General features: G+C 37.6%; 3 protein-coding genes and 1 long non-coding RNA gene across 6 annotated transcripts; 3 read left to right on the top strand and 1 right to left on the bottom strand.

Annotated features, from left to right (window-relative positions):
- The first annotated feature begins 78 nt into the window (after positions 1 to 78).
- On the top strand, positions 79 to 11406 carry LOC140795525 (cysteine-rich receptor-like protein kinase 19). 3 transcript variants are annotated; one of them, XM_073148156.1, is made up of 12 exons: positions 79 to 904; positions 5686 to 5796; positions 5876 to 6042; positions 6721 to 6931; positions 7021 to 7261; positions 7397 to 7547; positions 7620 to 7857; positions 9683 to 9869; positions 9968 to 10118; positions 10709 to 10743; positions 10820 to 10880; positions 11055 to 11406. In XM_073148156.1, exons 1-8 carry the CDS (start codon positions 94 to 96, stop codon positions 9697 to 9699), a joined length of 1947 nt encoding a protein of 648 aa, XP_073004257.1. In that variant the 5' UTR covers positions 79 to 93; the 3' UTR covers positions 9700 to 9869; positions 9968 to 10118; positions 10709 to 10743; positions 10820 to 10880; positions 11055 to 11406. The 3 variants fall into 3 exon arrangements, with proteins under 3 accessions (XP_073004257.1, XP_073004256.1, XP_073004255.1); XM_073148155.1 differs by lacking the exons at positions 9968 to 10118; positions 10709 to 10743; positions 10820 to 10880; positions 11055 to 11406 and having other exon boundaries at positions 7620 to 7987; positions 9683 to 9874; XM_073148154.1 differs by lacking the exons at positions 9683 to 9869; positions 9968 to 10118; positions 10709 to 10743; positions 10820 to 10880; positions 11055 to 11406 and having other exon boundaries at positions 7620 to 8185.
- On the top strand, positions 912 to 5423 carry LOC140795527 (uncharacterized). The gene is made up of 2 exons (XR_012110307.1): positions 912 to 4479; positions 4589 to 5423. It is a non-coding gene; the product is annotated as an uncharacterized lncRNA (long non-coding RNA).
- A 371-nt stretch (positions 11407 to 11777) lies between the features above and the next one.
- LOC140795526 (non-specific lipid-transfer protein 2-like) lies at positions 11778 to 12433 on the bottom strand. Its single transcript, XM_073148158.1, has one exon. It carries the CDS (start codon positions 12353 to 12355, stop codon positions 12086 to 12088), a length of 270 nt encoding a protein of 89 aa, XP_073004259.1. The 5' UTR covers positions 12356 to 12433; the 3' UTR covers positions 11778 to 12085.
- A 1940-nt stretch (positions 12434 to 14373) lies between these two features.
- LOC140795607 (reticulon-like protein B9) lies at positions 14374 to 15635 on the top strand. The gene is made up of 5 exons (XM_073148284.1): positions 14374 to 14506; positions 14618 to 14798; positions 14893 to 15034; positions 15121 to 15190; positions 15341 to 15635. The coding sequence occupies exons 1-5, from the start codon at positions 14383 to 14385 to the stop codon at positions 15508 to 15510; spliced, it is 687 nt and encodes a 228-aa protein (XP_073004385.1). The 5' UTR covers positions 14374 to 14382; the 3' UTR covers positions 15511 to 15635.
- The last annotated feature ends 75 nt before the right edge of the window (positions 15636 to 15710 follow it).

The raw sequence follows: 15710 nt of genomic DNA, 5'->3' as shown, positions 1-15710 counted from the left end.
AAATAATGACTTATATAACCGAACGGGGTAGCCACATTTGATTTGTCCATCCATCCCCCCAACTTCCTACTGTGCATGCCAGCTGATTCTGTAATGCGCCGTACCAACCTCCCCTTCCCTTGCTTCTTCCTCCTCCTCCTCCTCCTCCTTCCTCTCTCTATGATCCCTTCCTATGCCTCCCCTTCTCCCAGTATCCCCGCTTCGCCCGTTAACTCCACTTCCTGCGCTCCCTACCGCTGCGGCAACGTCAGCATCAGCTACCCTTTCTACCTCTCCGAAGCCCCCACAATACCTCCCCAATATTGCGGCTTCCCTGGGATGGGCGTCTTCTGCGATAACGGAAGAACCCCAATCCTCCTCACCCAATCCGGCAACTACACCATAACCAATATCGACTATGGAAACCGCACAGTCTTCCTCGCCGACACCGACGTCTACAACGCCCGCAACTCCTCCTGCCTTAGAGTCCAGCACAACCTCACCTTCTTTAGCAACTCCTGGCTAGAATACACCCCCTCCGATGCCTATCTCGCCTTCTTCTTCAACTGCTCTCCCACAATCTTAAACGCGGAACCGATTGGCTGCCTCAGCGGGAACCAGTGCAAGGCCTTCGTCTTTCCTACGAACGCGTCAGAGTTAGAATACGGCCCAGACTGGGCTCATACTTGTTTGGAAATAGTGGTGGCGCCGGTGCTTGATAAAGACCCGATCACGGTCTCCAATTTGATGAACGGATACGGTGAGCTGTTGAAGAGTGGTTTCCAATTGACTTGGCCCGAGCAGGGATCCGACGACTGCAAAAGCTGCGAGCAATCCGGTGGGCGGTGCGGATTCAACCAGACGAGTACCACCTATTGGGTTCCCTCCTGCTTCTGCTCCGATGGGCTACACCCCCACGTTTGTGGTACTTTTCTCTCTCTCTCTCTCTCTCTCTCTCTCTCTCTCTCTCTCTCTCTCTCTCTCTCTCTCTCTCTCTCTCTCTCCTTTCCCCCTCTCCTTGTATCCATTGTTTGCAGGTTACTAGCAATTAATACAATATAAATTAATAATTAGTGCTTAATTGTATTTCACATCCTGTCTTTTTGTGTAGTTATATTCACGCCCCACCTTTTTAGTATTCATGTTTCGAGCCTCATGAACGATGGACTTTGTTATCCTAATTAATATTTCGTTACATTTTTTTTGTTGAAAATAATCTCTCCTATCTTTCAAGAGGCTCTCTCTTAAAAATTGTGAGAGGATATTATCTTTTGAAAAAAAAATCAATTTTAATTCCAATAGAATTTTCTATTTGTGATGATTAAAGTCCAAGATATAAAGCATGAAGTATAAATACTGAAAAGGGTGTGGATCGTAAATTTATGAAAATGCTGTAATTTTCGTTGATAATTATTTCTTATCCATCTCACATCATCGCATTGTCTTTGATAGTCGTGTTATCAAATATTTATTGTTTTCTGTATATTTAGTGCATTGTACTGATTAATGGAACGTCACCTCAAGGACTAAACTTTTATAGTTCCGGTTAGAAAGGACTAAACATCATTAATAAGCAAAGGCCGATGAGGCTTCCCTGCCATTATTGATCTCAAAGTACTGTCGAAATAGTGTAATTATGAATTCTTGGAGAATTGCAGCCGTCGCTGAATTTAGACGGACGGCTATGATCGGTTTTGCTTCGTGGGCACAGGATTTATGCTTTTTAATTTGATTGAGTAGGTTGGCTCTGCTTCAGAGAATTAGAGGGTTAGGTTGGTGGATAGAAGATTAAAAACTTCAAAAGAGTTTTAGCGAAAAGGACACTGCAGTGGAGTCAATAATTTTTTTATGAGACAAAGAAAAGGAGATTAGGACTGCGATTATAGTATTAGTGGTTAGGAAACTTCATGTCTGGTGCCTGGTTCACCAATATGTCATGTCGATTGCAACTTCCCGTGTTGAATACTTCAAACACATCTAGAAGGGCATTTCTTTTCTTTCTTTTTTTCCTCTGAGAAAGTAGAACCGTATGGAAAGCTTTGATCAGTTGTGGATTCTTGGCAATTAATTTCTTTTCCACGTTAGGCCGACCACTGTGCTAGGTCCTACTAATTTTTGATGGAATTTCATTGAATTGTGGGTATAGACTTGACTTAATACAGCTCAATTCTTACCAGAATTTTGTCCGTTATTCAACCTATTTAACGGAAAAGGTTTGCCCCTCTGTTTTAGGTGGCCGACAAGCAACTCAGCTGTAAGAATTTTCCATAGTCGTGTTCTTGATAGCGGATGATTGGTTAGACAATTATATTTTTAACGTAGATGGAGGATGATGCGTCAACCTAAGTCATTTCCACACTGCATAGCTTTAGAGACATTTATGTACTTCACTGCATAGACACATTGTTAAAAGAATGATTGTCTCTTTGGATGAGAAATTTCATCAAATGTGACCAATAACAGATTTCATCAACAAGCATATAGGAAATTATGGTAGAGATGCAATGACTTGGTTGCTTGATGGTTTGTTAAGGCTTCAATAAATAGTAGTTTTTTTTTTTTCAAAAAAAAAAAGCTCATAGTTAGATATCTCCTTCCATCTGTGTGCATTCTGATGCATTTAGGGCCTATTTGGGTAAGTAAGGAATATTTTTCATTACCTGGAATTGAAAAGTGAAATTATAGGATCCTATGTGAAATTTGTTTAGATTGATTTAATTTATGTTGTTTGGATAGTTTGGAAAATTTTGGAAGAAAACAAGAATTAGAAAGATAGGGATCAGAGGAGAGATGGTAGTGGTGGTTGTGATGGAAAGACGAGAAAGATGATGTGGTATTGGTGATGGTTGGAGGAGGTGGTGACAGTGCTGGTGGTAGATAGAGGAGGAGGAGAGGAGTGGTGATAGGAAAAGGAGAGGGAGGGATGGAGAAGAGAATCTGAGAGAAGAGAACGAGGAAGAAAGTGTGCATTTAAAAATTATTTTAGTGAGAGTAAATTTTTTTATCCTTAGTAATGAGTGTTTGATAAGAAAAATATTCCATCAAGATTTTCATGCGGACACCCATTTAGGAAAAAATATATTATCCTTCTAAATTTTTGCAAGGAAAGCCAAAACAGGGCCTCAATGGGCATCATGATTTGGGTAGAAAAAAATTATTGCCTTACTATTAGTAGTAGATATATCTTCTTTGATAATAGTACAGCCAGTCATGTCAGCTAAAATTCAAGACCCAAGTAGAAGGCTTCCTTACAATCTTAATTAGTCGGGCACTTTTTCTTCTTCGGAGAAAGTAGAATGTCAGCCAGACATGGCGGATATAAGACAATTTGCTTGACTTCGACTTGGAAGTCCAGTCCTCTAACAAACCAAAGTGCTGGTACGTCATATCTCTTTAGGTTAAAAGATCCTACCCCTTTTCTTTGTTCCTTAGCTTGTCCTACTAAGATAAAAGATTCATGATTTCAGGCTTCATTCAATTCCTTCGCAGAAAATTTGCTTGGTTGATTTACTTTCCTTGTTGGGAAAAAGTTGGTCCATTCCCACTTGTTCTCAGTTGTAGTTTGTTTCTCACATGAGAACTCCTCTTTTTCTAAGGGCTTGTAGTCAATGTGAACAAGTCATCTTGCGGTCCACCTCTCTTATTTTCCTACTTTTCCTTAGTCTTGAACAAGTCAAGGTGAAGACTCGGAGTCATGCAAAAAAGAAGACTCATGCATCGGTTCATCATAATTAAGTGACCTCCCAGATTGTTTTGTGTTACTTCATGAATAAGTTGCTTAAGTCTAGTTTTCTTCCATGCCTACTGCGATACTCATCCTTCTCCTTTACTTCCTTCTTTCCAACTCTGCTGATTCATGTCCAAATGCAAAACTTGAGTGTGGTAATATGACCTATAGTTATTCCTATCCTTTCTTCACAGACAACTCGCCTCCAGGATGCCGAACTTTTCATAAAATCCAGTGTCTCGATTCATGGCCTGTTGTCCAGTTCAATCAGCAAGGATTATTTTTCCATGTGAAAAACATCTCTTCAGTCGAAAAGACAATTATTGTTCATGATATTGACCTCATCCTTTCCCATTCACAATCTGAGTGCCTCTTGTTCTACAACTTCACTGCCCCTATCCGTCATGTTAATGTTTCCTCACTTTCTGTACTTGCAAATTCTAGCCGTTCCTCGTTCAATTGCAGTATGGTGGAACAAGATTATCATCGTAATATTTTCTGCAATCTCTCTCATCATGCTCCTTGCAAAAATTATGATATCTTTATTTACCCAATGAATCAGCCCAAGAATGCTCCTCCTCCTCCTTCCTGTTTCCCCCCAAACATAGGCCTCAGGTTTAACTGGAAGTTGTCATTTGAAGAATATAATAATCTCTCTCTGCTTTCTGCTGGTTACTCATATGACTTGGAAGATCGCGCTGATTGTTTCAGTTGCCGCATTACCGTTACCAATGGTAATGCTAGGGAAGACCCAGGAAATAAGCAATGCCTAGGTAAATGTAGAAGTAACGGTCATGTTACTGCAATTCCTAGCAGTGTCTCCTCTTACTTATTATTATCACCTTCTTCATCATATTTGATTGCCATTTAATAATTAATCAGGTGATGCAGACAACAGCAACTCAAAGAAGGAAAGTACAGTAGGTAACATAACATTCTCGTCATCACTCTATCTCTTCCAACCTCATTGGACTCCTAGCAACTATCGTTATTTGTTACTCTTATTGCAATTCCTAGCAAGGTTTCAAAATGGTGGGGGTTTAATCATATATCTTCATCCAAAATAATAAATAAATAGAGTATGCTACTATGGTGGGTTGTGTGTGGAAAGATCAAGATGGGTCAAAAGAAATAGGATAGCAATTAGTCTATAGATGGGAAGACTTCGTGTTAAGTATATGGTTCCTATGGTCATGCTGATTAGTAGTTGCCGTGTGGAAATGAATGCTGCTAAAGGGTCTAGTCAACTGTCAAGGTGGTCCTGTTGGTCAGTGCAAATTATGGTTGCTAAGAAACTCTTTAACTTTAGTTTATTTATTTATTTTTTTTGTCAAAATGTGTAGGGAAGGAGGAGTTTATGTAAACCCCGTAGGATATGCAAAATATGTTGGTGAGATGGAGTAACCGATGTAGCTCATTTGGGCCCTATCTTATCTAGCTCACTGCTCACTTAGTCTTTAGGTTTGAATCAATCAAAATTAATAAAGAATTAGTTCAAGATCATACATTACAAAATCACAACACTACATGGCAAACCCAGAATATTTGCCAAACCAGTCAATTTTCCAAAACTTTATTTTTAGCTGCTAGAATATTTCTTGACTAAACAAAGGCTGCAAAGTATCTAGGCTGTGGTTGAGGTGCAGCACCGCTAGAGAGAGAGAGAGAGAGAGAGAGAGAGAGAGAGAGAGAGAGAGAGAGAGAGAGAATAATAAAATGTCCATTATACAAACCAGTAGCTTTTTCTGCTTGCCGGTACATTTTCTCTTTTATGCTACCAGAAGAGCTTCTATTGTGTGTGCGTGCGCGCATGCTTATGCTTAATTTTGTCGCTACCAAACTAAGTAATGATCAGGAGCTTCATCTTACCAATTTACATTTGTATTTCAAGGTGATATCTTTTTCTTCTTTTTGTCGACCAACACATAGCAGCTTCAATTCTGTACCAATGTGTTAAATGAACATGCTTATGCATTCAGGGAGCAAGAACTCAAAGAAGTGGCTCTTCGTCATTGTAACAGCTCCAAGTCTCACGGTACTCTTTATTTTTATGTTGCTTGGTCTACTATGGAAAAGGAGAAGGCGAATAGGTAATTTCTAGGCAGACTAATTGATAGGCTACTCTTTTTAATGACAAGCATAAGAGAGGAGATTTTATCTTTGAATCAGGGAAGAAGAACTTCTTTAGCAAACAGTCATTAGCAAACAACCTTTGGAATATTGAGGAGAGGGCTCCAGAGTTGTTGTTGTTTGATTTCTTTCGAATAACAAATGCTACAAACAACTTCTCAGCTGAAAACAAGCTTGGACAGGGTGGATTTGGTCCTGTTTACAAGGTAATGGTTTTATCAGTTTTGTCTCCGTTATTAGCATGTCTTATTCTTTTCACTCCATGTTTTGTGATTGAAAATTCTTATTGCTCCAAGAATAACGTGAGAACGATCAACTGTTGTTATAGAAAAACAAATGGAATTCACTTCCTCTAAGGATATACTATTTTATTCTAAGGAACAATGATTACCAGTCAGAGTAATTAACTTGTGATGGGCTTGATTAAGGCTGAATAGAATGTGTACTATTTGGGTGGTTGATATGACTTCAGAAGTTGTCTATAGTAACTTGTGTCAGAAGTGTTCTTCCTGAACTAGATAAATATTACTTGCTTCCTGAAGAAAATAGAGGTAGACTAATAATTTGTACAATAAAAACAGCACCAGATGGCATTTTAAAGGGAAGCCTTGTGTGTGATATTGTCCTCATCGATTAGTTTGCCAATATCACCAGTATCTCATTCTTTGTCATTTTTCTTCTGCATATATGATTGCAGATGTTATTTGGAGAGCTTTGTTAACCTACCATCGTTGTTATGTCAAATGCGAAGTAATAAACTCACAAACCATCGTCTCAATATCAACACAGCTAAATTTTTAATGTGATGATTTTTACGAATTACCCATGCATTTTTATTGGATTCCAAAGTAAATTTTTACATACTTTGGATTATTCTCAACCAGGGACAGTTGCCAGATGGGCAGGAGATAGCAGTTAAAAGACTTGCTAGAAATTCCGGCCAAGGGTTAGTGGAGTTTAAGAATGAAATCCTTGTCATAGCCAAGCTTCAGCATATAAACTTGGTCAAGCTCCTGGGTTACTCCATTCAAGGGGAAGAGAAGATACTCATCTATGAATTTATGCCAAACAAAAGCTTGGATTTCTTCCTCTTTGGTATGTGCTGAGTTATTCTTTCTATTACAAGTTTATTCTACTCTTCGATTCTCTGATTGTCCTCAATTATGTAATCTGCGTGTTTGCAGACCAAACACGAGGAGCTTTATTAGATTGGCCGATGCGTTTCCACATAATTGAAGGGGTAGCTCAAGGACTTCTTTATCTTCATAAGCATTCCAGGTTGAAAATAATTCATAGGGATCTAAAAGCGAGCAACATTCTCCTGGATGACTACATGAATCCTAAGATATCCGATTTCGGTCTTGCCAGAATCTTTTGCACAAACGAAGACCAAGGAAATTTCACAAATAAGGTTGCTGGGACATTGTAAGTTTAGAAGGGAATAAAATGTTTTACATTCTAGCACTTACCATATTATTCTAGAAGTTTAAGCTGATAGCAAGCAGCGTATGCAACCTGTTATGTTCTAACACTAAGTATATGGTTCAATCTATCTTCAAGTGGTTATATTTCTCCTGAGTATGCTGCGGACGGTCATTTCTCCATCAAATCAGATGTCTTTAGCTTTGGTGTCTTGCTCCTTGAAATTGTAAGCGGAAAGAGGAATGCTGGACTTAACCAATATGACGACTTCCTTAACCTCCTTGGATATGTAAGTAGAACATGTCCTTCGTTGCTTTATCTTTAATTTGAAGATTTCTAGTAGTAATCTTATAAGATGCAGGCATGGGAGGTGTGGAAGAAAGGCAGATGGCTTGAGCTTGTGGATCCGTCTTTAGGCGATGGATATTCCATGGATCAGGTGATGAAATGCATCCATGTGGCGCTGCTATGCGTGCAGGAGAAACCCGGTGATCGACCGGCGATGTGGACAGTCACGACGATGCTTAGTAGCGAAAGTACGACAGCCTTACCTGTTCCTAAACAGCCAGGTTTCTTCAACTTAAGACGCAGGGATGAAGGTGATGGGTCTTCAGAAATTAATGAAACTTGCTCTTTGAATAGCATGACTGTCACTGACCCCAGCTTCCGGTGAATAACGAACAAAACGGTGATACACTCATGGGAACAAAATGGGCTCCCATTTTTCAAGTATAATAATTTTCCAGTTCAATTATACTTTATACCAAACAGGTCTATGTACTGTACTTGTACATTTATAAACCAAAACTCTATTACACTCTAACCTAGTGAAGAGTCTTATCAACCTATGCCAAAAATCATAGGGTTTGATTCCCGGTGAACATTAAAATTGATATTTAGTGAAACTTTATAATCATTGGAGCATTATATGCGATTTGAATTCGTTTCTTAGTCCTGCTTTCTAACTTACATATTTGGTTCTTTTGTTCTTTATGACATGATGGTTGGAATTGTGCTAGATTTTAGCAAGAAGTATTGTATCTACTAGATCGTAAGATCGGGGAGGATTGGGTTGGACTCGAGTTAGTTTGCGTCTACCCTCACCAATATGGGCAGTTTCGTACTTTCGCAACTCCCTCTTTTATATATCTTTTGAGTTCAGCGGACGCTTCTGCTGCTCATTGGAAGCGAACAGTGGGGAAAGAAAAAGCGCAGTCTTTTTGTCGAAATCTCACCTCTTCGCAGTCTAGGGTTTTCATTAACTCTTTATGAAGATGAGGTAATCCTTGTAGAGCTTCACGGGCATTGGCTTGTGTTTGATCTGATATCGTCATCTATCTTCTCGATAAACTTCCTTTTTGGTTAGAAACCCATTTTTCTTGAGCCGATCTTCGTTTAGTTTGATGTATAGGATATCGCGTTTTAATCTCTACTTGCATTTGAGTCTTTTAGCTGTGCCATAAGGGTTTCGAGGAGTACCATTTCAAAATGCAAACTTTAGGAGTCTAAAGGATTCTGAACGGCGTGCTGTGCTGGAAATCATTTTATTTTTGTTGTTAGTTATCACGGCCATCATTTGAGCTACTTTGATTCCTTCGCTTTTTGTTTTTATTTATACTAAGATGAATGCACTGTTTGGTTGCTGGAAGAGAATTTGTGTTACAGTTGTTGATTTCCAACTTGTCCTACTGGTAATGTGATTCTTTTCTAGATAAAGATTAAAAAGAACGAGTCTTTTCTTCAAAATCATCGTATCATTCATCGGAATGTATGCTATATTGGCAGAGAATTTGTTTTTATTCATACTAAGATTTGTAAATCTTTAATACAATGGACTACTACTTGGATAATTTTTGCTTGTTGTGCAGAATAGAGCGTTTTCTAGACAACCTAATAGACTGAGTGTGAAAGCACCAAATATTTTGGCATTGTATAGTCGTAATATTATAATTAGATAACATGAAATTTTTTGTTGTCTAGAACAAAAGATCAAGAAATCCAATATTGAAGGCCTTCATGATCATCTTACATGGCCCATGAAGTAGTTGTAATATCACCCTGTGTTACACATATTCTGTGTTAGACATATTCATCATTTTTCCATTTCTTGAACTTGAATCCAATCTAAATAATAGTATTTCAGAGGTCCTTAATGACTTACTCAGACTTGTGCTTCTAGTTGTTTCTTGCCATTAGGCTTTTGTGCTTCAGTTGATTCAAGCATTTTAACTTCTTATTCTTTAGGAGCTAAAATGTCTTGCATATATTTGTATGCATAGTTTCATATGAAAATATATAAACTATTGCACATATTGTCTGCTCTGTGTTCTGTTAATTTCTTTATAAGATAGTACACCCAAATCTCAATTTTCACCTAGATGTTTCTTTAGTTTCAATTTAACAAGTTGTGAATCTATTTTCCAGTCGTCACCCTGAAGTGAAGTGGGCACAGAGACTTGACAAGGTTTACATCACTGTACAATTGCCTGATGCAAAAGATGTAAAGATAAATCTTGAACCTGATGGTGTTTTCACTTTTTCTGCAACTGCTGGATCTGGTAACAGCTATTATGAGTTGAAAATGAATCTTCATGGTAAAGTAAACGTAGAGGTAAGTATTCTCCTTGAATTTACCAGAGAAACTTACATTTGAATGCTTAGATATTCTTTTTCATCCAATTTTTTTACTCTTTTAATGTTGATTATCAGGCAAGCAAAATAAACACAGGTGTCAGATCTATCTTCTGTGTATTAGAAAAAACAGAGCAGTGCTGGTGGAAGAAGCTATTGAGTACTAACGAGAAAACACCCCACTTCGTGAAAGTTGACTGGGACAAGTGGGTGGATGAGGATGAGGATGGTGAGTGCTTTTAATTTTTTCTATATTTGGTCACAACCATATCTTTGTATTTGTGGCATGTAAATTCCTAGGACGCATATATCACGCAGATCATGAGTCATTGATGGAGTCTGTTGAAATCTTGAATTTTTTTTTTCCATCTTCAGAGTTTATTCCGTTTTATTTTGTGTTTTTGCTTGGACCTTTTAGTCTTTCAACTACATAAAATAGCAGCAAATGGTAGGTGAAACATCATTCCATTGTGTCCCTTATAAGAGACTGGGTACACACTTGCCACTAGCTGTATATATGAGAAATAAGCTTTGTTTTTATTATCATATGAAGATAATGCTTATTTCAGATGCTAATCAATGATGGTATTTCTATCTTATGCCCATTTTACAGCTCAAATGCCTAACTGAACAAGATTTCATACTAAGATTTTGTTATATTTTAAACTCTTAAAAATAAATTTATATAATTCTTTTTTTTTTGTTCTGATGTATTTTTTTTTGGCAAACAAACAACTGTAAGACTATTGACTTGATGCCTAGTGAATTTGTGCATTATGCATTCCAATTATGGTTACCATGTTTTTCTTGTTTTTTCAGGTGGTGATCTGGACTTAGGAGGAATGGATTTTTCGGTAGCAACGCACACATTAATTTTTCCACTTATAAAATGGTTAAGTTTTTGCTGATCTTTTCTATGATTCCATGCAGAACTTTGGTAGCATGGGAGGCAATGGCATGGATGATGATCTTGAAGATAGTGATGATGAAGGTCAATTATTGTAAATCATGAGTTATCGTGTAATAACTTTCTCATTTGCTGCATTAAATATGAAATCATCATCTGTCACTCTTGGCTTTAGAAAGGAATCAAACATTACTTTTAGTAGCTGACTTGTCCATAATTCTGCAAACTCTAACATTGAATGAGCTTTCAATTCATCAGAACAAGAACTGGAGAAAACTCAGGATGTAGAGAAGACTGGAGATGTAGACGAAGCCTCTTCAGAAGCCAAAAAGGAAACTACTCCAAGCGCATGAGTTCTTTGCAGCCAAAGATTGCTTAGTTGTGTTCTTGCGAGATTGTAGTGCATCAGCAAGCAAGGGTACCTGTTATTGTTTACTGGTTGCTTGCTTTTGCTGATCCCAGTTGTGTGTGTGTTCGATTGTCATTTGAGAAGTAGCAACAATTTTTGTTTCTTATGACAGGGTCTCTTTGAGTTTAAGATTCATAAACTATGCCCGAAAGTAACAGCTACGTGAGTAATTATAATTCGGTTTGTCTTGTTGGATTCCAATTGCTTGTGTTGGCATTCTGTTATTTTTATGTTCTTCAATTGTTTGCCGTCCTTTAAGCATGCACTTGAGGCTTATATGATTGTTTATCAGCACCATTTTGTTACTTATCGTGTGTCTCGGCATCAGCATCCATTGTCTTCATACACCTCTGTTTGGTTTACAGATGGACACTGCAAAAATGTTTTGTTTGGACCTCGGGAACTTATTGCTGAGCAGTGCCATTACAAATGTTACAGTTATATATATATGATGGCATTGCAGAGCTTTGGCTTCATGCGCTTACTTAGGTCCATCCTCTCATCAGTTGCGTTACATAGTTACACTTAATTATATTACGGATGATGCGAGATTAAAACTAGAACCGAAAAGATTAGAAACCAAATTAAACCCACATTACCATCTTAAATACTACTACACTATGTAGAAGATGGAAATATACTAACAAGCAAAACATAGCATTTCCCCTTCCTCATAACTCTATTATCATATCAGTGCCCACATATATAATTAACTTCAGTAAACATTATTCACTACCTGAAAACAAAGCCCTCCACAGCAACAACACCACGTTAAAACGGACCACAGGATCACGAGCTGCGAACTACGAGCAAACTGATCAACGCCAAAGTAGTAGATACTGATTAGATTATGCCAGGTGATGCTAGACTAGCTAGCTAGCTAGCACTTGGGTATGGGTACCCCGCAAGCCCCTGCAACCTTCTTGCCATTCTTGGAGTTGATGTATCCCCGCAAGCTCGGGTTCTTCTGGTACTGGCAAAAGCACGGTTTCTGGTCCTTGAGCTTGGAGCAGCACGCGCTCGAAGGCGGCGCCGACTTCAGGATGGCGTCGGCGCAGGGGGTGAGCTGCATGGGGTTGCACGTGACGGCGGCCACTGATGGTGCTCGGCAGAGGAGGAAGAGGAAGAGGAAGAAGATGGAGGACTTCATCGTAATTAACTGCAGTGGTATGTAGTACGTTTTGGGTTGGCGATCGAGAGGAGGAGATAGATATAATGGAGGGAGCTAGAGCTGGGGTACTGTATATTTGTAGAGCGAGGTGGCACGTGAAGCTAAGCAACAAGAAAGGGAAAGGTGGTAGACATTGGGGTGTGCATAAATCTTGTCGGTGGTCACGTGGGAATGTTCCTATCGATGCCGAACGAATTTTCTTAGGTCACAAACTCTACTCCCCAATCAGTTTGTTCCTTGTCTTAGTTACGTCGTTCCCAAACGTTAGTTATCTGACGATTATAATTAATGCTCTAATTTGATGACGGAGATTCTTTTTTAATATAATCTTGAGTATGATATAATTATCGGACACACGTGTCCGATGGCTGGTTGAATAATGGGTTAGATGTCACTGGTCTAGTGCCAGTGATGACTGTGTCAAATTATATATAACTTGTTGTGCACTAATTACATCACTATACCTACGGCAAAGGCTTATAAAAACACCGTTCTACTCCTTCCAGTGGTTTTCGAAATATATATATATTTATATACAAAAGAAGTTCTCGAAAAGCTCCATCACGCATCATCACGTCAAGTGATTAGAGTGTCCTAATGATGTGATTAGAGTGGGCGCCATCTACGCCTAGGCATCATCATGAATCTAACACTCTGAGAGAACTAAAGAGAAAGAGAGAAAAATATATATATATATATATATATATATATATATATATATATATATATATATATATATTTTAAATATAATTGTTTGAATATAATTGAGAAATGAGGAGAAAAGTAAATTTACTATGTTTAGTTTAGTTTAGTTTAAGGAGAGAGAAAAGAAAAGAAAAACTATTTACGAGGGCTCAATTGGATACCAGTTGGGTTGGCCTATGGTTTGCCTTTTATTATTAATCACATCTTATTATATAGATATTTCTTATTTAATTTTAATATCTTAAAAATGCCTTAATCTTTTTAACCCAAAGTTATCATGCAGCTAAGTTTAAATAAAAATAAAAAGGAGAAATATTTTAAGATCAAATGAGGATTATTTTTTAAATTTTTTTTAAAGGTAACATTGTATCTCTGTTCCTTCAACTACTAGCCTGCTAATTAGGTTAGAGACTTAGAATTAATTTTAAGGTTTTTCTAAAATATAAATAATAATAAAGATAAAATGTAGGGTGTTTTACACATTGTTTGAAATCCTTAAATAAGAGAATTTGAATGGATTTACAATTCTATTTGAATGAGATCTTATGATTGGAATGCTCCCAATGAGAAATTGATCAATTGATTTAGGATGATTTTATTATACATAACAAAGTCAGATGATTTGAGCTGTGATTTTGCTAGAATTCATTTCTAACTTAACCAAGTTTTTTTTATATTTCATAATCACCCTTAATTATAATAATTAATGAAACCTTATATACCTATGTCTTTTTCCTCTCATATATTCTTACGTTACCATTCTCCTCTTCCCCAAGTTAGGTACGTAATTCCCCTATCTCCTCTTCTTTAGTTCTAGTTGTTTAATTCTGAATATATTATTAGTTTCTAAGGTTATGTATAATTATCAAATCTGTGTTCTGTAAAGGGAATAGTATAAAAAAAAAAGAACAAATTGAAATAAATTCCTACTTATTTCCAAACAATAAAGTTAGATAGAATTTATTTTCGGAACCAATTTTTTCCAGCCGATTTCGTGATACAAGCCAGGGAGAATAAGTAGGATATGTATACTTATTCCAAGAATTGCACCACCTATCGATCAAACTCGCTTATTCCGACTACGTATGATCGTCGTTAAGTATCAGAATACTTCAAGACATATGCTGCTAAAGTTGCCTCCCTCGTGGAAAAATTAACCTCTTTGGTGAAGCAAGCTATATATCCCATCAAAAGCTATTCCTTCCTTCGTATTCTCAGCTCCTCCTCTAGGAAGTAAGCTTAGAATTTGAAGCCATTATAAGGACTCAATCTTTGTCGCCAAAAGCAACATCAACAAAGCCATGCCTCGTCTCAAGTACGATTCCGATTCCGATGAGGCATCCGCGCCGGTCATTTCAACCACCAGAAAAGCAGAGCAGTCCCACAGAGAGAGGTCTCTTCGTGAACTCTTAGGTGGAGGAAGAGGTGCAATTTATTCCATACTGTTTTCTACCTACGTTCTTATTCTACGTACATTTACTATATATTCGATCGACAATTTGACGTGATGTACTTTGCATGGATTTGGATGAATAGTGGCGGATATCTTGCTATGGAAGAATAAGAATTTATCGGCGGGGATTCTCGTCGCGGCCACACTTGCATGGTTTCTCTTCGAGGTGGTGGAATACCATTTCCTCACACTCCTTTGCCATGTCTCCATTACGGCCATGCTTGTAGTTTTTATCTGGTCAAATGGTGCACCTCTCATCGACAGGTATATATATTAATTACAATGTCATAGTTATATATACAAACTTAGATATGCTATGCTTCAAAATTTTGAAGTTCTTCAATTTTCTATTTCTCAGGGACCCTCCAAAAATCTCGGAAGTCATCGTCTCTGAAGCTAAGATAAAGGAGGTTGCAAAAGCCTTCAATGGAAGACTAAGCAAATTCGTATCTCTCTTTTACAAAATTGCCTGTGGAAAAGATCTCAAGCTGTTCCTCTTGGTATTTCTATTATTGTTTTATACGTTCTAACTCTACTTAAACAAAGAATGAAAGAATGATGCCTCTAGTCTTCTTCTTGGGATCAGGCCATTGGTTCTCTATGGATCTTATCAGTTCTTGGAAGTTATTGCAGCTTCATTAGTCTCTTATATCTGGGTATGAATCAAGTAACTCATGAAGCAAATTTACCTAAATATTTAAGTTTATAGATTGTGAAGAATCAGATATTATCTTTTATTTCGTATGAAAGAAGCATGAAAACATTCCTAATTAATCATAACGTGAACGAGTTTTTCCTTCCTGTAGGATTTTTATGCCTTCATACTTTGCCTGCTTTGTACAAACACTATGAGACAGAAGTGGATCATCTAGCTAACAAGAGCAGTCAAGACCTCAAGAAATTCTATAAGAAGTTGGATTCCAAGGTTCTCGACAAAATTCCAAGGGCCCCGGGCAAGGATAAGAAGCGCAAATGAGTGTTTCCTCTTGGTAGTCTTCACCTGCCATGGTTACTATTCCTTTGAAAAGATTTTATGTCAATTATCCTGTACAAAATGGAGACATTAATTTATTTGAAATAAAAGGTTTGATGTGAATAGAACGAATATGGCTTGAAATGAACATGCACTAGCTTATGGTTTTTGAATCTTCAAAGAGTTTAAACATGCAAAATGTG

This window comes from Typha latifolia, chromosome 9 (genome assembly GCF_019914945.1).
Source record: "Typha latifolia isolate L0001 chromosome 9, TyphaL0001v2, whole genome shotgun sequence".
Lineage (NCBI taxonomy): Eukaryota > Viridiplantae > Streptophyta > Magnoliopsida > Poales > Typhaceae > Typha > Typha latifolia.
This window is presented reverse-complemented; position numbering and strand designations above follow the sequence as displayed.